The sequence below is a fragment of the Melanotaenia boesemani genome, chromosome 15 (assembly GCF_017639745.1).
Source record: "Melanotaenia boesemani isolate fMelBoe1 chromosome 15, fMelBoe1.pri, whole genome shotgun sequence".
Classification (NCBI taxonomy): Eukaryota; Metazoa; Chordata; class Actinopteri; order Atheriniformes; family Melanotaeniidae; genus Melanotaenia; species Melanotaenia boesemani.
Genome location: NC_055696.1, coordinates 7,083,479 through 7,107,650, shown reverse-complemented (window position 1 = coordinate 7,107,650; position 24,172 = coordinate 7,083,479). Strand labels below are relative to the sequence as shown.

General features: G+C 38.0%; 1 protein-coding gene across 6 annotated transcripts in view; it reads left to right on the top strand.

Annotated features, from left to right (window-relative positions):
- The window catches only part of LOC121654180 (glutamate receptor 3-like), an 80,862-nt gene that overhangs the window by 16,992 nt on the left and 39,698 nt on the right, over window positions 1–24,172 (top strand). For all 6 annotated transcript variants that reach the window (XM_042008183.1, XM_042008182.1, XM_042008186.1 and 3 more), the window contains exons 3-4: window positions 1,574–1,813; window positions 20,344–20,531. In XM_042008183.1, the coding sequence (XP_041864117.1) occupies window positions 1,574–1,813; window positions 20,344–20,531 (428 nt within the window). The remainder of the gene's footprint in view (window positions 1–1,573; window positions 1,814–20,343; window positions 20,532–24,172) is intronic.

Sequence of the window (24,172 nt, the reverse complement as noted above, 5' to 3'; positions counted from 1 at the left end):
TTAGTATTTAAATGTTTATTTTTCAGACTTTAACTAATAAGCTTCCCTAAAAAGTAGATGAGCCCATCTGAAAATGCTTACCTGAGACACTAAGTGAAAGGTCTAAAAATAGTCCACTTTCAGATTACATTTGATTTTATTTTCCATAAAGTTTTTAATAGTTCTTAAAAGAAAATATTTATATTATTTTGTCTGTGTTGTGTGTTTATTCATTTAATACATAACATTTTTCATGCTGTGCACTAATATGCATTTACGTTCATGTGATGTGGGCAGTTTTAGTGCAGACTTGAAAATATAGCTCCTCCAAAAGCTTCAAATAAAGTGAAATAAGAAGCTAGCCCAAACTATGATGAGATGGTAACAGATGCTAGCTGCTAGCATCTTGCAGATCGCCTGGCTGAGAGACGAATGTTGGCTGCTAATTGTGAGGACTTGGCTCAATCAATGGACAGGTGCTACCAACTAGCTACAGGAACTGGGCCTGAGTGAGGGACTGGATGCTAGGCGTTAGCCACCAGCAGGCAGAATCAGACTGGCATATTCAAAGATACTCATTCATGAAAACAGAGACAAAAAAGAGTAGTAATACCAGAACAATTTTAAGGCCTTGAAAGTTTTTCTTCAAACCTTTATAATGTACAGTCTTGGGAAAACGGGTGAGTTTTTGGAGGATTAGTAACTAGAGTTTTTCAGTGCTGGAGTGGGACTTTAAAGGCATTATTGTCAACTGCATTTTGTAAACTATATAATTCATACAGTACAGTGTTTTCTTATGAATAACTGCGGCTTCTCAAAAAAGCCACCTCAATAAACCCAGTCACTTATAACCTCATTTAAAATTTATTGGTGAAACTGACTGGTTTCACTGATTTGTGTTAAAATATATGGTGAGCAGAAATGTCAGAGCAGGTCTGCTGCATTGCTACATTTGCTTCAGTTATTGCTAACATTAGCACAGGGTCGTATCTTGAATTCTGCCCCATTTAGTTTAATTCATCGTATTTATTATGTGCAAATAAACTAAAGTATTTAATGCTTTTTAAGACTAAGTGTCTGTTATGTGTTTATGACTAATACTAATTTCTACCAGACCGCAGATGGTCGCAGATAGAGCTTGTTATAAATCTTTTATACTGCAGCATTTGAACATTTGCATGTTCATGTTTGAGGGTATGTGTCCATTAAAAGCTATGGCCAGTGCACTGGCTTCCCCATTATTTCTAGTTGATTACCTAAGCAGTTGCATTTAAAGCAAGGAGAAGTGAAGGGCAGTGGTCAGCAAAGCAAAGCCATAGGGAGAACACATCTTATGAGCACAAATTTATTCAGATAGTTGCTACTTTAATCACACGATTAATGCCATCACGCATTTTCCCCATCTTAATCTTACATGAAGGATTTTAACTTTTAGACTGGTCATTGACAGAGTAAGCAACCACAATTTCAATAAATTTCTGCTTAAATCTGTTTGAAAAGTAGATTTTCCTCTTTTTTCACACTTAAGAAGGAGCTTATCATAACTCTTTGCTTTTGTTTCTGACCTGTATCCCTTGTTTGTTTGTGTCACTAGTCTGCTCCCAGTTCTCCCGAGGAGTTTATGCCATCTTCGGCTTCTATGATCGGAAGTCCATGAACACCCTGACCTCCTTCTGCGGGGCTCTGCACACCTCCTTCATCACGCCCAGCTTTCCCATCGACACTGATGTGCAGTTTGTCATCCAAATGAGACCCAGTTTGAGAGGTGCTGTTCTCAGTCTGCTGGACCATTACAAGTGGGAGAAGTTTGTTTATCTATACGACACTGACAGAGGTGAGAGTGCTTAAAAGTTGCACACAGTTATACAAACACCACAAACTTCAGGAGGAGACAGAAGTGTAGGAGCAACATTTTATTGCAAAAAAACTAGAAAAAAATAAGTGGCAAGCCAAACCCAGCTCAAGCAGATGAGTTATTATGCAGTGTAAATAATCATTCTTTAAGATGTAAATCCCTTTTCCCAAATCCTTATTCTAAGTAGACTGATACATTTTAATCTATATGTCAGTAATGATCCCAAATTACTTCTTTATGTGGGTGAATCCTTCTCTGTGAGATGCTTGTGTCTGAGAAATGACTCACTTCGCAGGTGCTGTTGATCTTTTTCTGCTGTGTGACTGCGGCTGTCTGACTCTCTAATCCGTGGCACTCTGATTATCATTTAGTTGTAATTGGATTATTTAAAGTCAGTGAACAAAATCCTCAAACTTTTTTTATGTGTTTTATATCCTCCAGCTTACTTGATGTGGGCAAACTTAATACAGAGATAGGGGCTCTAAGGGTTATCATTTGGAGGCGTTAAGAAACAACACAATACAATGTTTATGAAATGGAGCTAAAGCTAGCCATGTTAGAGAAAAGATACAGTTCTGGTTAATAAGTTAATATGCATTTTATGCACAGACATAAAGTAAAATTCAGTATTAGTCTTTCAAAAGTTAGTCTGAACAGCTCTTTTTTAGGGGAGAAGTATTGTACAACATACACAGTTTTTGAGAAAAGAATTGTATTAAATTGATTTTTAAAAAGAGGGGTTAAAGGGTAAAAAAAAAGAAAAAAAAACTTTTTAAAAGTTGTCATAGATGTTTAAAAGTCATCCTCTGCCGCCTTCTGGGCAGATGCGTGGTCGTCTCTTTTTCTTTTTCTTCTGTTTACTCTCTCCTTTACTTTTTCTCCACCCCTCTTGTCAGGTCCAGCATCAATATGTAAATTAGCAATAGACAAATTTAAAAGCCAGCCAGAACAGCATTCTGCTTGTTATGATGCTGCACAGGACGACTAAAGAAAATAAAAATAGATAAATAAATAAAACCTGTACCTTTTCCAAAAAAATTGTTCATCATCCACAAACTTCTGGTAAATTTCTAGTTGAATGTTTAAGGATGTTTAAGCCATATTTTGTATTAATAAAGATTAATTCAATTTCAAAAGACGGGAAATTGTTTGAAAAAATTTTTTATTTTTCATTGCAAAACACACAATGTATAAAAGAAATCTCTTTGGAATCTGAAGGCTGTTGGTGATGGTGGAGATAGGGCCTGGCGGAGGCAGCTTAGATGCCCTGCAGAATCCAGATGAGGAGGTCATGTTGTAAGAGTGTTGCATGCAAAGCAGTAACAGAATTCTAGTTACAATCAGAGGACGTGGGCCAAGGCCCACTGGCTCTGAGAAACCATGCAAAAAGGCTGTTAGATGAAAGCAATGACATGGAAATATATGATAAAATCGTTTTGACAGTGTGGGAAAGTGGAAGTGACGTAAAGAATAGACCTGCAGGAATAGCTGAAATTCATCATAGAGTAACAGAGAAATGGAAAGAACCAATCTTCTAACCCTCCAACTCATCTAGTCCTTTTGCAATGGGGGCTCAAACTTAATTTGTTAGGTTACTCGCCTGGATGTGAGTTTCAAGCTCAGTTTACATATTTTTAAAAGGGTTGTTGGTGGTCATAATATTTAATGCTCGCATGATAAGAGCACCACCACACTTAACAGTTGGTACAGTTTTCTTGGGGTGGATTCCTTTACCTTTACTCCACCAAACAACTCAGTTTTTCTCTCTTAGTATTTATTATTATTATTATTTTTTTAGCCATAAAAGTCCAGAGTGCATTTTCTTTGTTTACACTCAGTTACAAACCAAATGTTTGATCAATATTGATGACAAAAACATGTCACTACTCAAATGCAGAAATGACTCAGGAGGAGCAAAATAAAGGAACTAAAATACTCATATTAAGAAAAAACAATAATGATGAAACAGATATGCAAAAGCAGTAGATTAAAAAACACAAGCTCTAATGCAAACCTGAAGTTTGGGAGAGCCCTGAACTGAAATCCCATAAAACCCTGGAAACAAGAGCAAAAACATCAACCAGAAACATGAAAAGTAACACTCACAAGGACCATTGCCATGATCTAAGAAAATAAGGAGGAAAAGTACAAATGAAACTAATGACAAGTGCAAGGCCGGTTGTTTTTCTGTAACGGATGTATATTGTAGCATCATCCTCAGCAATGACATTAATACTTAGACGCTGAGTGGATGCAAACATCTGAGTATAACTAATTACTGTGATATTGTACCAAACATGTTTCTTAAACACTTCAAATGATTTAGTTCATGCAGGGATATGTTTTTGTTGCTGTGGTCTCTGCTCTTAATTGTGCCAAATTGTTCTGAGGTGTGCTTTCAAAGTATTTTTAAACTGACATAGAGCATTTCTAGGACAAGTACGCTCCTTTCTCAGTTCCCCTGTGTCTCTCCTTGCATCTTCAGATGTATGCTGTGCAGATATGAATCAGACTCTCACACTCTTCTTTGCATTTTTAAAGCTGCAAAAACACTTTTCTAAACAAAGGTGTTGCAAAAAGTGTCTTGAACAGCAACACTTCCACAGCTGTGATGTAGGATAACTTTAGATATTTGGCCTAATTGTGGGGGTTGTTATCATTCTCTCAAGCCAGGGAGCTTCAGTTATATTGATCTGGCCAACATGTCTCTGTGGCAGATTGCAGAGGCTGATAATTGTCTGTCCAGCATGGTTTAGATAAATTGATGAACAAGTTTATACCCTCTCCTTTGTGAAATCAATCCTCTCAGAAGTGCCTCCTGATGTGGCCCTTTCAGCTCTACTTAATTTTCTCTGGTCTTTTTACCTGCTGTGACCGACTGACTGTCCACCATCTGTAATCCTTTGTCCATTTCCACAGTGTGACGCAGTGTACACACCATAGTTTAAGATGGACTCCCTCATACAGCACAGTTTGGATTTGTTGAGGGGCTAGTTAGCCATTCTGTTTTGGCCCATCCTGCTCATTCTATCAAGGCTCTGGAGCAGTGTAGGCACCACTCATGCAAATGTCACTTTAATCTTCATTATAGGATGAGGGCTCTATTTACAGCCTGAGGGGAACTAGCAGGGAGTCTTGAGAAATGCTTATGTGACTGCTGATAGTTAGCTGAACAAAATGACAGAAATGTGCTGCGGAGACATTTTACAAAGATATGTGTAATGTCTGCTCTTTAACAAGACACATGATTTTTGTCATAACGCAAGCAAAGGCATCTGAAATATGAAACAATCATTAAAATGTGACTGCCTACTCCCTTACAAAATCTTGAGGAGGTGGGCTATGACTGCCCTTTAATTGCATGACATAAGAGAGATTTTTCTTTTTTTAAATTCAAGTCTAAAGGCATAACTACTCATCAAAACTGCATCTGTATAATGGGAATTGGACTGTAATGGGTAATAAAAAGCCTAGAGATCTCTCTTAATGTAGCCATGCATGAACTTCACATTAAATTTTCATATTTGAAATGGTGTTGACATCAGATAGGTTCAGCTCTTTGATGCTAGATATATCCTTGTCTGAATGTAATATTATAACAGAGCCTAACTCTTTCAACTAGCTGAATTATTCCTAGTAGTTAGTGAACTGTGAGTATGGTTTCTTCTTTCACCTGCTTTCTTTGGGAGTCTCTTATCATTTCACACAACCAGTTCAAGAAGCTGAAATGATGCAAAAAGAGAAACTGAAGAAACTACAAAGTTTGACGCAAAGCACAAAAAAGAAAAATACTTTAACACATAAATCATTGAATATATGTTCTGCTGCAGCAAAGCAACAAAACCTTTTTATCCTGCACTCGGTGTGAAATGTCCTCGTTAAATAGAATAATTGCTGCTGGCAAAAAAACCCCTCTTGAACTCAAGAACATCTGGGCAGTTGCAGCTGTCTGATATGAAAAAGTCCTGTGGAAACTGAATACACCATTTAAATAATTAACAAGGTGTACCACATTATCACGCTATTCCATTTAAATAGACTTTGCAGTTTTGTAAACATTATGAACATTTTGACAGTTTATAAAATTAATTTAATTGTGCTGAGGTTTCTTTTAATTGATCCATGATGTCTTTTTCATGTTTCCAATGAGAAACTGCATTAAAATGCATTTCCACTAACAGTTAACAGCTAAAAGCTAACAGCTAGGTTCTGACTGATTCCAACAGTCTCTGTTAAAGTTAAGAACCCCCCCCAAAGTGATTATAGTCTCATTAGTTAGACACACTCCTTTTTATTAATGTGCTGGGTGTAAGCCAATAAAACAATTCCGACCTGAAATATACAGTTTTGTTCAATCAGCTTTCAAGAGCTCCACTTCAGCTCTAAACTCCAATCATATCCACCTTTGGTTCTAAATGGCCAAGACGGAGGCAGGTAAATGGTATATCAAAAGAGAGATCAAAGTGAACTGTAGTTGCTCCATTTGATACTTACCTGAATTACATTCCAACTCTTTGTCCTTGTTAAAATGACCCCAGGCCATTATGGCAAAGTCAGTGATACAATGTGTGATTTTAGTCACCTTATAAGTTCACAACAAGCTGCACTGAGGGACAGGCGCCATAAAGTTGGCTGTGATGTCAAGTTTGATGTGTGCAGACAATACAGTGATGATACCTGCTGAATCATAGCTGCAGATGTAAGTAACACCCATTCAAGCGTCACATAAACATAAAGAAAAGTTTTATGGGCTGATAAACCGAATAACGACTGTCTTGTTAAGCAGTCATGGAGTGGTATTAATCAGTTTGCTGTTCTCATTCTCATAAGCTGGAATTAAATTTCATAGGCAATATTATAGGATTTTATTAACCCCTCATGAACTCAAACTATTAGACTGGGTGTTTTGTCTGTCTTGAGCTCTATATGATTTATATGTCAATGGCTGCCCCATTTTTCCCAAATAAAGTTACTACACAGTTATTCTCAATTTTTTTTTTTTTTTTATGTTTTGGATCACATTACTACGGAAGCGTGGAGCTGTCACCCAAATAAAAAAAATCGGACCTTATCACGTTATAACGTAATAAGTTTATTGTAATAACGTGAAACGTATCACGTTATAACGTGATAAGTTTATTATAAGAACATAGCCTGTACTGTATGCAGATGTTGTTACGACCTATATTGGAGCAAAATACATTTTATGGAAAATATGCTCATCAAGCAGAAACATTTCAGTTCTTTTTGACAATGATTAATTGTTCTACTCTGGTTTATTGTTGTACAGAAATGTGGGACAGTTATGAGAAACACGTAGGTCACCTGCCTGCGCGCAGTGAGACGGTGCGTTTTTTGCCACAGAGCAGGCATCCCCAACTTGGGACCTCTTGAGCCAGTGTCCTGCAGGTTTTCAGTATGCCTTATTATTTCCAGAGAAATTCCTAATTTACTACATGGGATTAAGTTTTACTTCATTGGAGAGATTTGATGAAGCTTGGAGGACACTTGTTGACGTTGCACCCTTTAAGTAGACATGATCATGTCTTTGTGTCGGCAACTTATTCCTCCCAGTCCCAGCGGTGCATATAGCCTTTATAATTTTCATTTTTATTGTCAGGAGACAACATATTATTAACTGAAAGCAGCGCACACACTCTATTGCCACTCAGACACATGCACGCACCGTCTCACTGCATGCAGGCAGGTGACGCACCGTGCTGCTTATAACGGTCTTGTGTACAATAATAAACCAAGTCTGCACCAGCCTCTTAACGACCCATTATTTGAGTCAGGTGTGCTGCAGTATGGACATACTGAAAACCTGCAGGACACTGGCTCAAGAGGTCCCAGGTTGGGGATGCCTGCTCAGTGGCAATTCAGACACACAGGCACGCACCGCCTCACTGCGCGCAGGCAGGTGACCTACGTGTTAAACCAGAGTAGAACAATAAATCATTGTCAAAAAGAACTGAAAAGTTTCTGCTTGATGAGTATATTTTCCGTAAAATGTATTTTGCTCCAATATAGGTCGTAACAACATCTGCTTACAGTACATGCTATGTTCTTATAATAAACCTATCACGTTTTAACGTGATAGGTTTCACGTTTTTACAATAAACTTATCACGTTATAACGTGATACGTTTCACGTTTTTACAATAAAGTATCACGTTATAACGTGATAAGGTCCGATTTTTTTTTATTTGGGTGACAGCTCCACGCTTCCGTACATTACAAATGTTAATGACTCAAGAAAAACGTATCACTTTAGTTTCCAATGAAATAATCTCTTGAATTCTTTTCAATAGCTGACAGGAAACAGGAAGTTAAATGGATGAAAAGAAAAAAGTAGCACTATTTCTTGATGATTTCAATGTGATAAATAGCATATGCATTCATAGTCTTTAGCATTACAACCATGAAAAAATATTTAACCAAAAAATAATAATAATAAAATAATTATAAAGCTTAATTATCAAAGGTTAATATTTACTGTGCAGTGGGTGTGAGGCATGATGCTTCATTAATATAAAGTATATTATCACTTTTATTGATGCAAGTTTATTAATATCTGTACAGAATGCAAATATATATGAAATCAGGTGGATCAGAGTTCTTAAAGAACTTCAGATTGGCATTCTCAATTATAGTACCCCCAAACTTCATTTAAGCACGTTGCTAGAGTATAAGTGCTTGTGAGAGAGTTTCGGGGTACTATAACTGAGAATGCCAATCTGAAACTCTCTAACAACTCTGAGAGAGATCTTATTGCACAATCTGAAGCTCACAGTTTACTGTACTGTAGTTATCTTAGTTAATGGATTCTGCATAATGAAAAGTAGATCCTTTGCTGCCATCAAACTGAAGGAATTCCATTTAACAGCATTAATGGCAGCTTTCCCTGCAATTTTCTGCAGCTGTGACAAATGGAGACAGTGGGGTTGGTGGGGAATTTGCATTTGATGTGTAATCACACTACCCTGATGCTGAATGCCTTTTTGGTTTAGTTTCTGCAAGGAAACATTTGATTAATTACGCACAGCTAAAGAGCTGCACTCAGCAGTCAGGCACACAGGCTCATTAACAAATAAGGGAAAAAGAGGGGGAATAGCTTCAAGGAGCCATTTCCCCTAGTACCACCTTGAACACCTTCAACTTTGCATCAAGTTAGACACACATCAGTAGGCCTTAGCACCTCTATCCACCCACCTCTGGGTGTAAACAGTTATTCTCCTAGGCCCTAGAATTCTAACTTGAGTCAGAGATTCATCAATCAAGCTCCTCTACTTCAAAGGAGCTGTTATATTGCCCTGTTCAAGGACTCTATTAGGCCTCAAAGTGAACAAAAAAAGCAAAAGAGAGCATAACTGGGATACAAATGCAACAGAACAACCTAGACTGAAGACTGCTGTTCTTCAGCCAGGCTGCTTTCAAAGGATTTTTAAGAACAAAGAGATGTATATGAGAAAAGTGTAGTACTCACACATATTCAAAAAGAATCCCCAAGGTTAGACAGGACTATGTCAAATTTGATAAACATTCAAAATGGTCTTTTTTGTGTTTGGTGACATGCTTTTGAAAGCTCTGTGACTCATTCTGGATAAATCTTACATTCTCTGTGGGAATCAGACTGCCTTAAGATTTACTGCAAATCAAGTGTGTTTGCTAAAGCAGTTTGGATGCTGTATGTGGATGTGTGTGTGGTTTTGTGTGGTGACCTCATTGGTGAAAATCTCAAAGGGAGTTATGCATTCACTGAGAAGATACAGCTAAGGCGTTGGCTGTCTCTGAGTGTTTCTGCACGAAGCAAGCCTCTGCTGTTTAATGCAGACGCCCAAAATGGCACCAAGTGATCCGTGGACATCCACACATGCAGAGGCAGTACAGCTTGAAAACAAAAAGATATAAAAAAAACAACATGTTAGCTGCAGATTTTCTGCTCTATACTGCAGCCATATTTCACTCAATAAATAATTTACCTTTAGTAGTTTTAGTGGTTTACTTGTTTCTGAAGATAATGTATACATCTGTTGCTTTTATATGGGGACAGAATAGGCTTTTAATGCAATATTTTGTTATAGGAATTATTGTTTCTAAATGTGTGGACCCAAGTTCTCAGTTGAACAGATTGGCTGACAGGCCTGTGTTGTAGAGCATGTTCTGCAACACAGCAGTGTAGCCCATTGGCATGAAACACTGTGCTTTTTAAATACATAAACCGGGTATCCAGAATGCAGCTATTCATTTTTAAATATTGAAACAGATGGCACTGATGCCAAAGTGCCTACCTAATGGGTGCAGATGCTTTCAAAGAGGGCATCATAAATCAGTAAAAATCCATTTTTCACTGCAAACATGGCTCTTGTGTTCTTTGTTATTGCTGTGGGGTCATGAGCAAGCATCTAGAATACCCCAATACACAGTTTAGGCAAAATGACCTTCATTTCTTAACTCTGTGATTTTCCTTTCAAAAAAATTCTTAAGAGAACATTTGTAGATGTAGTTTATACTAGGATGTTTTCTGCAAAATATCTGGAAGATGTTTTATTTATTAATTGTGGGGTTTGGGGGGTTAACTTCTCTATGCTACTGGTGGCATAGTGGCATTTGATTGGCTTCTTTGCAGCCATTACAGTGATTGTTTGTGGACTGCAATTACCCTGTAGAATCCAGCTAAAGTTAAAAGGTTGCATATGACTGCAGATCAGTTACCATTTATTTACAAGTAGTTTGAGTTCATTTTTAAGGAAAAATCTTTGCAGTTTGAGGAAGCTGTAATTGAATCTGAGCTGCAACAGGAATCGTGCAAAGAGAGCTAACCCTCTGTAACAAACCTATAAAAAATGATTAACTTGCAGTAAAATACATTTGTTTGGTGATAATGTCTGGACTACATGCATACATATGCATGACACATTTTGTAATCTTGTCAGTTGGGAACATGAAGCTTTATCTTTATCATTTATCACATCTGTGACCCACACTGTTAAGAAGTAAAGCTTATTTCTACCTATCATAATGCTGCTGCTTAAAGCCAGGAGAGAAATCAATACCCTTGAGACCAGGTGAGAGTTTCTGTGTCCTGCATCTACTTTCTGACTTAGGGAGGGAACTGTGGGAGGTAGCAAAAGGTTTATTTCTGCCAAAGTAAGCCTGCTTAAAGATATTTTTTTCTCTTTGCAGCTCAACATTGTTTCCTCAGCTGTTCATAGAAAAAAGAAGAGCCACATCTCAAAGAGACATTGAGTGAGGGAAGGGAAAAGAGGAGTCAGCAAAGCCTTTGTTCTTCTCTTTTGTAAAAAAAAAAAAAAAAAAAAAAAAAAATAGAAGAAGAAATGGAAAGAGGGCCAAACAGCTGCAAGATAGGCTGTCAGATTTTTTTTTTTTTTTTTTTTAACTCATCAAATCTAGAGCCCGGTTCCATTTTCTTTCTGTCAGATCCAGTTCGTCATCTTCAATCTGCTCTAACCTTAGCACATTGCATAGCCAAATATGAGACCAGGTGACAGAGAACCGTCTGTTTTTTAGGTGCTGCTCTGTTTATATCCCGACCCTGGATTTTCCATTGCTCAGATTCTGTTCATCTATTTCAGGACTCGTGCTTTCAGGATAACGCAAGGCCATTACAACAGTAGTCTTTTTGCATTATGAAAGAGATTGATGTGACGTGTGGTTCCCTGTTTGCCCAAGAGAAAATGTCATTTTTATTTGCTTAAGTGATGGGAGGGTGTGCTTTTTTTTTGCAGAATAGGAAAAACAAGCGCAGATATTTAGTGCAGCTCTCACTGATGGGCAAGAGCCATCCGATTCTTATGTTGTACAAATATACCGCTATCAACACTGTGTGTGTTAGTCTTTTGCTTTGTCTTTAAATTTTTATGCGTATAGCTTTGAACTGCACTCGTCTTTAAGTGCAACGGAAGTTAATGCATTATTGTGTGTGATGCAATTTGAAAATGGACGAGAGATGAAAGAAAACAGGAGGAGGATTCTCAACATTCTGTCAGCAACTTTGCAGCTGTCATTAGATAAGGAATAATCTGTTTGATTAGCTCTGATCAGAGATTTGGCAGGAGCTGGTGTGAGCTGGCGGAAGGGCATGATGGGCACTTTACAGTTCATCTAATTTGGAGGAGGGAACTGTTATCTACATTGGACTGCATTAGGAGTGGGTGTTGTTGGGCTAATTGTACTCAAATGTGTCATTTTCTATCATTTGGCAGCTTGAGTTCTTTTGATTCCACTGCTTTCATGAGTTTTGCCCACTGAACTCAGTTTTCCTGGTGAAGCTGCTTTTAAGATTTGAGTTTTTTTTTCTTTGTTAGATTTCTCTGACGTTGGTTCAGTGGCTTTGTCTGAGTTCCCTTTAGTGTCGCGCACAGCTTTGGGCATCCCGTGACAACGTCGCAGTTTAGATGCCTGCAAGAGAATTTTAAAGAGGTCACCTTCTCCGTGGTGGGGGGGGGCATATGAGTCACAGTTGAGACGGCACACCAAGCTCAGCCACTATGTGAGCAACTGCCTAAGACTCTGGAGAAGAAACACGGCCAGGTGCCAACGGAGCTTCAGTCAGTCTCCATCTTCCTCTCAGTCGGTCACAGAGGATATAAATCTTCCAGTGTATGTTTTATTCTAATTTTGATCAAATATTTTCCCCTCAGGATTAAAAATCTAGGCTTCACAAGATGCTCAAATAAATTAATTTAAAGAAAAACAGCCAACGATTAGGTTGATTTGTTTTTCTGAAATGCTTTAAATGACTTTAAATAATGTGTCATGATTCCTGAATTATTTCCATGGTTTACTTATGTTCTTGTTTCATATGTTTGGTTTTTGTTATGTTCATGGTTTATGTTCTTAGTTTCTTGTATTTTGGGTCATGTTTAGTTCTGTGTTGCTCTTGGTTTCTGCTCATTAGTTCACCTGGTCTGATTATTCATTCACTTCACCTGTGTCTAGTTTGTCCTGAGTATTTAAGTCATTTGGTTTCAGTTCTTCCTTGCCAGTTCATTGCTTTCTGTTTGTTTGTTCCATGCCATGTCAGTTTTGCCTCCAGTGTCTTTTTGTTATGTGAAGTTTTACTTTGTTAAAACCTTTGCCTGCACCGGTATACCTCCTGCCTCTTCAAGCCTGCACTTGGGTCCTCACGTCCACGGCTTCCTTCACATAATGAGCAATATTATTCCTCTCATAGTTAAACCTGTAAATGCTATTCTTTATTAAAGCTGCAAATAACACCATATCAGTGGTATACTGATCTCCCGTGTATTGTTGTGTGGGCTACTACGCTTATTTATTCCCACATACAGGCCTGCTTTGCTTTGTGCTTCAGTCTCAGTTATCTTTAAGCCTTCTTTGGATTTATTTTGACGGAAAATTTCAAAGTGTTTAACAATTTTTATGTTGGTAGACTTGAGCAGAAACAGCATGGGACATCATAGTATTGCATTTGATATTTGATACAGATCTGAGATCTGTATCAGTTTTGACAGCATATGTTTTGTGATGCTTTGTGAGCAGTTTCTAGACGTGTCTGGCCACCGCACAAAACAGAAGACCGCGGCTTGCTGCTCAGCCTGATTCTGATTGGTCCTCACACAGCAAATGGCACGCTCATTTGCATGACATCAAAACATTTCAGCCATCGCTGTCATGTTGTAGGCCTGTTTCATGTCACAACTAATCTCTTCAGGGGAAGCATTGCCTTTTTTTTTCTTTTCTTTGAGAAGCAGCCTGTAAAAACTGATTTCAGATGTAAGCTGATAAAAGAGCAAACTGTCCGTTCAAGTACTGGTGCAGTATGAACTTCAGAGGAAACATATGTCGCAGTAAACACTAGAAGCATTTTTTTCTCTTTTAGTTTTGCATACTGCCAGCAAAAGCAAATGTTTAATTTTTAATTTAGCAGAAAGAAACTGATCTTTTACTTACACCTGTTGTAACTGATTTTTGCCTACTTGGAGAAGTTCCTGGTGTTGGGGAGGTAGTTTTCACACTTTTAACAACCGTGTGCTGTGAGACTAAATGACTAAATGAGACTAAATCAAACAAAAAAAGTTGCATCTAAAAATCAAGAGAGAGTTAAAAGTTGCTTATGTCCTGTATCAGATCATAACTTTCTTTTGTCGGCCAACTGGTAGCAACTCTCTAATGGAAAGCGGTCATGATTATAGTGACTTCAAAATAGAATGATTTGAGGCCTTTGAGAATTTCAGAACAGTCTGACACTAAAGCAGCAAATGTAGGACATGACTGCTTAATCTGCAGTATGTTTGCTCAGGTTCTCATCCCTGAGAAACAAAGCAACATTATCTTTTGTTATGTTTTTCTTTGGCAAAAGTGCTCTGTTCATAGAGAGAAAAGGGTCTCTACATTTCTTAAATTAAAATGTGTTTATTATCTTAAAATGTCTTAACTGCACCTTTACAAAAGATCCATGTGTAGCAGCTTGCTGCCTTCCTCAGGGTACATTACAAATGACCTGAGGTAGGGGTATTAATTAGTCAGGCAAAAGCACAAGCAGTCATGCTAAGCCACACTGCTACAGCTGATCCAATAAATGCTTTAAAGCTGGTGTTATCTCAGAGGTGCTTGACTAACTTTGGGAGCAAAAGCATCATCCTGCCTTGTTTGGAAAAGCCAAGTTCCTTAATAAAGAGGATCAGCCAGTTAACTGCACAAGCCACCAACAAAGATGCATGAAAACTGCCTAATTCTCTGAGAGGATCAGAGCTCTTTTCAAAGAGCAGAAGAAAATTGTGGATTCAGGTCAGCAAAAGGGCGCTTGGTGTCTCAAAGGCGCTAAAGTCTCTACTTACTTAGTTCCAAATTTGTATTTCAAAATGCAAAACTCAGAACCCGTCTAACAAGACTTTATTTCTTGTAAATACCCAGAAAATTGCATATCCGTTTAAAGATTCATGATTTATGTTTTCCTTCTAGATACACTTGCAGTGACGTATGTACAGTGTATATGAAGCTATGTGATTACTCACCTGGAAATGTCTATCCATTAGTTGTCAGGACCGGTCACAATATATTTATTTCCACCAAGGCGAAGGTCATGTCATCAGCAGCGTTGGTTGGTCTGTCTGTCTGTTAGCAACATAATTCAAAAAGTTATGGATGGATTTTGATGAAACTTTTGGGAAATCTCAGAAATGAAATAGGGAACAAGTGATTATGTTTTGGGGGTGAACCAGATCAACGCCTGAATCCAGGAATTTTTTAAGTATTCTTTATTATGGGTAGATAGGGATAATTTTACAATTAGAGCTTCTAACTTAAAAATAATTCTTACAATCATTAGCAAAAAGAAAGAAAAGAAAAAGAAATAAAAATAAAAATGGCTTGGTGGATGTCTGCACTCTCTGAGTGCTTCCAGTCAATCATGAATTTATTGATATGATTGGTGCTGCCCCACTAACACTGTAATCAGTCCCAGAGTGATGAGCTGCATTTATATAAAAAATCGGCCACTTCTATCTGTTTTTAAATCTCTTCCTAAAACCTATCTGTTCACCTTGGCTTTTAGCACAGCAGGACATGTTGACATTTTGATCTGATTTTAGCTTACTCTGATTTTATTTTGATCTGATTTTAATTTATTCAAATTATTTTATGTTATTTAAATTTATTTAAAATGTTTAATGTCTTTCAAATGCTATTTACTTTAATAGTTTTAAAAGTTATGTTGCACATTGTAAAGACTTTGTTCAACTTTGTTGCTTTTAAAGTGTGTTACAAATAAAGTTGCAGTTTCAGTCTTTTAATGGGGGTGCAATTTCTGTATACACACACACAAACACATATACATGTATATGTAAGGGATAATGCCCGACGAGGTGGTAATTATCATAAATTAATGGACGACGCAGAGGCATGAACCGTCCGACGCGAAGGCTGCTCTGATCTGGCGTGTCTGCAGCCCGGCGTCTGAGTTTCTGTTGCCACGGTTACCAACTACTATTTAGTTAGCGAAATAATATACAGCAACAAGGCTATTTGGCCGGAACTCACTTTCTAATGGACACCCTCCAGCCAATCAGAATTGAGTATTCCCCCAAGACCATGGTATAAATATATATATATAATATATATCCAGCCAATCAGAATAGAGTATTCACCCAAACCATGGTATATATATATATATATATATATATATATATAATAAAGACATTTTTTAGTAATTTGATTTAGGACGTTCACTTCTCTCTTGTGAAATGCCACGTAGCTCCCATTTCATACAAGATTTAAAATTAATTCTCTTTTCATATAAAACACAGCATCCCAGCAATTATCCTTGTTCCTTTGTTTCGGTCTCCAGTGACTAAAGGATGTTTTATGTCTTTGCACAAGGAATTTGTTTGCATCCCTTTCAGCCCCCACAGATGTTTTTTTATGTTATGCAAATGGACAGATGTGCACATGGCCCTTGGAGATTATGGTACATGTGGGTTAAATGCTGACTGATGGAAAATTACCTCAAATCAAGGGCCAATACAACTGATTCATAGCAACGAATGCAGAATGCCACAAATGGTAAATATTGAGATATTATGGGCGAAAAGCACAAATAACAGTGGCACTAGATAATCTTCATGATTTAACACTTAATTTTACTGCACCACAAAGCAGATCCATTGTTACAATGCCAACAACATCTCCAACACAACTAAGAGCAAGCCACATATTTCTGATACTGCCCCAGCCCGTAGCAAAATTCTGTATATTCAGGAAAATTTGGATTATCATGTGTAGATTCTGATGGCTGCATAAAAAGACTTACATGCACAGCACATAAAACTAAAACAGTGAGCTAACAGAAATGAAAGGTCCTGCAGAGTTGGGAAGTATTTTGTTCATCACTAGCATGCTTTAAACTCTGCTTCATCACCACCATGCAACACTTAACTAATTAATATTCCCCGCACCATCAAGGTTGTTTTGTAAAATGTTGCACTGTACTTGAGTGAGAGACGTGTTAATTGTGCTAAATATAGTCTTTTGACAATATGGTCTTGATTTTGAATATTATAATTCTTCAGGTCGGTGCTGAATAATTGACTCTGTAAAATGTCCTTGATGATTGTCCTGCCCTCTGGCTGATGCAAAATGTACCATCTGTTTACAAAGTCAACCAAAACTCTGTCTGCTATTTGTCTGCACATAATACTCAGAGTTAATACTCATCAGGAGACTGAGGTATCCTCTGAAATTTTGTAATAGAGTACACTGGATGTCATTTTCAGTTAAATCATTCAGTTCAAGGCTTTTAAACATGTCTTTTATTTCCATGTATCTTTAACTTAAAGCATACTTAATAGCTTAACATCAGCTCATATAAATCTTAAAACCCAAAATATCCGGCTTAGTTTACTGTGAAAAAAAGAACAAAAATAGCTCTCCCAATGGAATCGTTTGTAAATCCCCCAAATCCTTTTTCTTAAGCAGCAACTAACACATTTCAAAATGTCATGAATATCCCAGCTTATGATTTTCAGTGCCACATGTCAGAGCACAGGGAGGAGGGCTGACACTCAGCTTCCTATCTTCCAACGAGGATATAAAATGTAGGATTTTGGTTTAGATATTTCTGAGCTGATAAGAAAGCATGTGTTCCAGCATGTTAAACCTTGATAAAGTCTTGACAATAGAGAGCCTAGACTAAGGTCAGCTTACCAGCTTCTTATCAATCATCTGACCGCTCACAATGCATCGAGACATCACATGTCAACCCTTTTGAATTGCTTAACCCCTTCAAGTATGAGACATGTAAATGAAGGTCTCTGTTGCCTGTGCAGACCCCTGAGTGGCTTATGTGGTGGCGCACAGTGAGAAGCACTTGTCTTTAAAGGCCATACCTGATTTGAGTGCTGTCTGCTGAACGCTTCACTGTGAAGGTCACTAGCAGGCGAAGGGAGGGCGGACGTGTCAGTTAAGTCGCTGTGCTCTGAATACTTAGTAGCTCTGTTGGGAACATGTCAACTCACATGTCTCTAACAGTTACCAGTGAATCGTTGAGCCAGTTGAGAGCAGCTACTTCTGTTTGCTGTGAGAGCAATGAAAGGGAAATAGTGCTCATTTTCAAGTCAGAAATGCAAGATCCATAGTTCCACCTTATTATTCTAGATAATTTGCTCATGAATTCTAAAGACATAAACATAATTAATAGTTAAACATTGGGTTGTCTAAGCATCAATCTACAGTACATCAATCACAGTTAATTTGCACATTGAGGACAGAAGAGCTTCAAGCTTCAGTAGCATGAATGCAGCCTAGTAACATGACTTTTTACATGAGTTTTTATGCCATATGTTGGAAGATATTGCAGGTTGAAGATTCAGAATGATGCAATATATAGGTTTTACATCATTTAGTTTCTTTGATTGTTTTGTTAATCCCTATAAGAACGGTAAAAGATTTCCTCTAGTCTGTTCTAAGACATTATTAGCTTCCAAATAAAGAATGCAGACAAATGCTAACTGTGAGAACAGACTCTGCACATCATCTGTCTGCAATGTGAAGGTAGAAATGTTAACTTTTCATTGGAGGAGACTTTAAAATTCAGGTGTAATATCAAAAACAATTAAATAATTCAAGAAATGAGAAACCTATACCTTTACAAATAATGCATGAGGTACTGCGAAAAAAATGTCCAAACATAGTGTTACAACCTAGCTTGGCTGGGGAAGCAGGAAGTAATATAAAATAAACATGCCCCGGTGTAAGGTGGAGTAATAAGGAGTTCATTTTCCCAAATGGTAGGTGGCAGATGGACTTTACATCTTATTTTAGACCATGCGTTACAGCCGTAACACATGGTCTAAAATAGTAATGAGCTCTTACATCTCTACATATCTATATGACCATGTAAACTTACAGTATTTACAATAACAATCTAAGCAGTCTGTTTGCAGTTTGGGCTGAGCTACGGGAAGGTTGTGATACAGAGTGACAGCCAGTTTTTATTTAGCCTGGGTCATGGCTGCTCCCAGCAGAGAGGTACTGTAGCTGATGACTATTTACATAAATTGTTTTTACACTAGCTTATTCAGCACCTAAAATAATATCTTTCATTTTATGCTATCAGCAGTTTTATCCCTTCTCTGAAAGGATAGAGAAACACAGCATGTGATATGTCTTATTTAGTGCAGTCAGCCTTAGTGTGTTGGCTCTGTGCTCAACAGTATTTGTTCTGCCATTAATTATGACCCAGTACAGCTGGTAATGAGCTCCCTTCACCATACATTTCACCATAGCCTGGCATATTCTGTACATTATTCTTTAGGTAATAAAAATGCAAATTTCTGATGTATGTTGTCCATTTTTATGGTCAGTCGTTTTCCATCTTGTGAGCTGTCCATGATGCTCCTGATCATTTTTATCTTGCAGCTAAATTTATTCAGCATACAATGAACTGTAGTACATGAGTGGATGCTCTGATTTGAACTATATTTAGAGCAACATTCAGACATATGAGGTATTTTACTGACTTACAGACATTTAAATCATAAATAAAGCCAAGTGTCATTTCTGCTGTTATAATACAGTCAGGGTGACATTTGATGTGGAACTAATCACTTTAAAAAGCTCATGCCTGTGGCAGTATCCCAGTTCTTGAACTTCATATCAGTCAACCAAACACTTATAATGATCTATTTCTATTAACCAGAATAGCACATTGTAAATGTATATAGACAATGTATTTGCATGATTAAATTTAAAGCTTTTATAACAAAACTAAAATTATGCCTTTAACCAGTTTCTTTTCTCACTTGATTTAGAGACTACCTGTCATGGCTGCTGAGTGTAAATTCTTAACCTCTTTAATAGACCTTTGACAGAACTATTTGAAGTCCCCTGATGGTTTAATGTGGATTTCATTGCCACTGCTCAGTCGGGTTGCTGTTAGCTCAGCTTCTTCCTTTCATATGCCTCATATACTGATTCATCACATAGCACAGTGAGCTTTGCAATGTAAACACAATGTTAAATAACACCACGTGTGCTTTTTTTATCTGCCTCTTAAGCAGGCTGTTTCACTAGATTAGCTTCAGTGCATGCTACATGTATTGTTGTATAGTTGTGTCATCTCTTAGCCTTAAATTTGCAAGCTTGAATTCCTCTGTCAGATATGAGAGTCCCTGATATTACTCCTGAACAGGAGTCATTCATCTGGCATCTGAAAGCTGTGATATGTATATGTGAAATATGCTCTGTAAAAGTCTTATTGCTAACACATGCTATGTTATGGGGATTGTTTAAATAACACCAAGCAGAAGGGAAATTTTCCTTCCTGAATAAATTCTTTCTCAGTTTATATTGCTGTAACATGTGCTTACAGGATGATTTTAATGCGCAAACATGTTAACAGTTAAACATGTAACCAACCGTGGTTTTATGTCCTTTCCACTGTTTTGATTTGTACCACATTTTTCTGCTTGTGTGCTCTGAAATCTTCAAAGACGGTGGAGTGATGGTGCTCTTTCCCCTCTACTCCCACAGGTTTTGCAATCCTCCAAGCCATAATGGAGTCAGCTGTAGCCAATAACTGGCAGGTAACAGCTCGCTCAGTGGGGAGCATTGTGGACCCCACTGAGTACAGACGCATCATCGAGGAGATGGACCGCCGGCAGGAGAAGCGCTTTCTCATCGACTGTGAGGTGGACCGGATCAACTTGATACTAGAGCAGGTATTTAGCCAACACACACCACTAAATCAGTCTGCTTTGATTGAGAAAAGTAAATTGGAGAGAAAGCTGTTATTGATTATCAAGAAGTAGACGTTTCTTTCTTCCAGTTTCATGATTCAGCATGCTCTGTTACACTCTGCTAAATGTAAGACACTCTGCCCCACGCCCCTCTCTCTTTTCATTCCTTGTTCGTTATTACCCTAAGCTCCCAAAGTGCATCACGATTGCCTCCAATCTCAATATTCTCTTTTAGAAATCCAGTTAAAACAGGCAAGACGAGTACATTCAGTTAGGGGAAGTTGTTTGTTGTTCGGGGTATTGTGTGTGTTTGTGTGTGTACATGTAGTTTGAGGTCACCTGGGCTTAATTCATGTGGCAGAATTAAACAGCCTGCTCATTTCTGTTTCCTAGGTGATAATCAGCTCCAGTCTTACCACACAGTTTCAGTGTGTGCCTCTCACTGTGGCTGATTTAATACATTTCTAATGACAGAAATGTATTAAATTGTTGTGTTAACTGAAAATTCTTACTGGCTTACTTAAATTTCTATCTCTATCTTCTTCAGATTATGAGGTCTGTGTCTATAATCTTTCCACTTACCAAACCCTGACTTCTGTCCTGACACTGTCTCACTATTGACTATTTTAATTCAAGAGTTTTGTCTAAATTTGACCAAGTTTTAAAACAGAAATTTTCAGTCTCTTTTAATTTTCCAAATGTTGTAGACTATTCTTAAAATGGATTAAATTAATATTTATTCTCCTTGTCATCTAATGACAACTTCATGTTCTTGTGGGAAGGTTTCTGAAAGGTTAGCACACCCTTTCTTTAGAAGTTTCCTTCATTCTTCTTGGCATGAATTAAAAAGCTCGTCTGGATTTGACGGGAAGGGTCAGATCACAGCCATTGTCGGGTCTCTATATAGATTTTCTACTGGGTTCTACGGGACTTCAGTTTTTCTGAAGCTACCATGTTATCAGCAGTTTGCTGTCCTGTAAGTTTCAGAATTAAAGAATGAATTGTTTCTCTGCACTCTTAATAGTCTTCCATCCCTTTTACAGAAAAATCCTCCCCACAATATGATGCAGCTGTATGTATGTCTCTGTAGGGATGGTGTCAGTAAGCCTCAGTGTCTTGTTTCCTCCAAACCATGCTGAGTAATGTTTGCAGCTTGTTCAGTCTGCTTCATCAAATCAAATTATTTTTGTTCATATTGTCTGAGAGTGGTTCAGATGCTTTTTGGAAAAGGAAAACTCCCAGTAGGTTGGCAAGTACCACTCTATTATAAAAGCCAGATTGGTGGATGGATGTACCAGTGGTTGTTATTCTGTTCTGTTTCCTCAAAGGAATTCTGGATCTAATTCATTGTGACCATTGCATTGCTGGTTACCTGTTTGAACAAGGCTCTTCATGTCTTGTAAGTTCTCGTCAATCTTTAAAGAGGTAGTGCACCTAAAAAAAAATGTGTTTTTAAAGCTGTAAACACAGTGTTACTTTTTTGATAAATTGTTTATTAAAACTACATACACTGCTGTTAAAATTAGTATTTTTTTTAGTTTATTTTGTGGGTAAAAATTGGCTCATAACAGGCCTCTACAGGGTAAAACCAGTTTGTTTTTCGTGACATAAAGAGGTTATCTACGTCATGAGAAAAATTTTAAAAACCCTGCAGCCCCTTCCTCCAGATGCAAACAGATGGGTCCTCGCCTTGCAGGCATAAAAAAACACGTTCACCAACGCTTACAATAGGATGTGAACTTAAATGGTATAGATTTGCTAGTTTCAGACTTCTATTTTTTCACAGAGTTTCTGATTAAATATTCCTGCAACGGGACAGATTTGTGCTTTTTAAGGGTGTAACAACACCAGACTTTATTCTTTACCTGCTGATCCTCATCTAAAGCCTGGTACACACAACAATTTTTTTAATCTTATGAGATTTTTTTATTGGTTCGAGACCTCACACATGACGATAAAAAAATCAGGCATTAAACAGTTTTGATCATAATGTGTGTGGTGTGCACCGATAATCTAATCACAAAACAACACACACATAACGATGTTGTCCCGCAACTCATCTACAGTCTAGTCCTCCAAGCCAGACAAGCATCAAAACGTAGAAGAACCATAGAAAAAACCATCAAAAAACAAAGAAGAAGAAACATAGTAATAATTGGAAAACACAACACACAGCATGGAAGGGGATATATAGAACGAGGGAATGATGGCGGTCTTGGGACTATTGTTAACAGAAAAAGCAAGAACTGAAAGCCAGCCAGCTCGCTCTCTGATTGGCTACATTCCATACAACGTCACCATCCAGTCACCATCCAGTCAGAATCCACGAGTCATCTGCGTTCCTCAGAAATCGGCTCTGAAATATTGAATGTGCTCAATATTCCCAATTGTCGGCTACAACCCGTTTCAGGGAGGATTATCAGGACAAATCGGCTTGTAACACACCAAATGACCAAATGATAATTGTACAGGGAAATCTCACGATGATCGGGCGTTTGCCGTCCGAGGTCGGGAAGAGGCAAAATCGGGACAAAAACAGCCCAAAAATCTCTATGCGTGTACCAGGCTTAAGGAGAAACAGCAGCGGCACTTCCTGCAGCTGCCACAACCTGCTGCGAGTCTCCACAGCTTTCCAGAGCTGCTGACAGGCCAGTGTAACAGGGCTCAGACTGATATGGTTCAGGACCACCTTGTTGATGTGTAGCGGAGGAGATTCAGGAGGAGAAAAGTCTTCCACTTTAAAGCCCGCTCTGTGGCGTAGGTGCTTTGTGAATCTGGCTTTGCATCTTGCCAGTGAGCTGAGCTGCTGTCTGTCAATCACTTCTGCCTGTGCATCCCGATCTGCCCACTCTCTGCTCCCTGATCACCCCACACCCCCACTCAACCCTTGGCATTTTTCAAATTTGGCAGTGGGTGGAGTTATGCAAAAAGTAGGGGGCGTAGTTACACTTTATTGGACCTTAGCAGTCTTCAGTTTGACTGGGTTGCCAGATCGAAGACGTGTGTTAGCTTTCCTGAGCTTTTCTCTTCCTGCTTATATCCAGTGGATTTAGTTTAACTGGTCAGTGGTAGAAGCATCACAGAGACCAGAGACAGACAAAAGATATTCAATTGTGAGCATTGCAATGCAAACAATGATGCATTGACCAATGTTGTTGTATAAGGATAAAGACTAAATATGAAAAATTCAATTATTGATAGTTTAAAGCAGCTGGTGCACAACTGTATGGCAAAGTGATATGTGAGGAAAAAGTATGTTCATGCTCATTTGAACCTTTAATACAGAGTATGTTTTAACCTTTTGTTCTTTAATGAGACATCTGTGCATGAAGGCTGCTGCCCTCTATGTAATTATCATTATCGAAGGCCTCGGTAAATATCTGTCTCCATTTCGTCTGACACACACTTGGAATATTTTTGCGACAATGCTGACCATTTTCATCGATAAAGAGAAGTTTGCTTTTCTCTGCTCTTCATATTCACACACAGAGTTTCTTCAAATGTGCTGAAATTGCCTCCGTATTAGAACTGATTAATCCAGTCAGATAGCAGTGGTCACTTTAGGCAGATTCAATCAATTTTCTCTTTCTTTCTCTGTCTGATTAGTGCCGCATTGTTGGCTG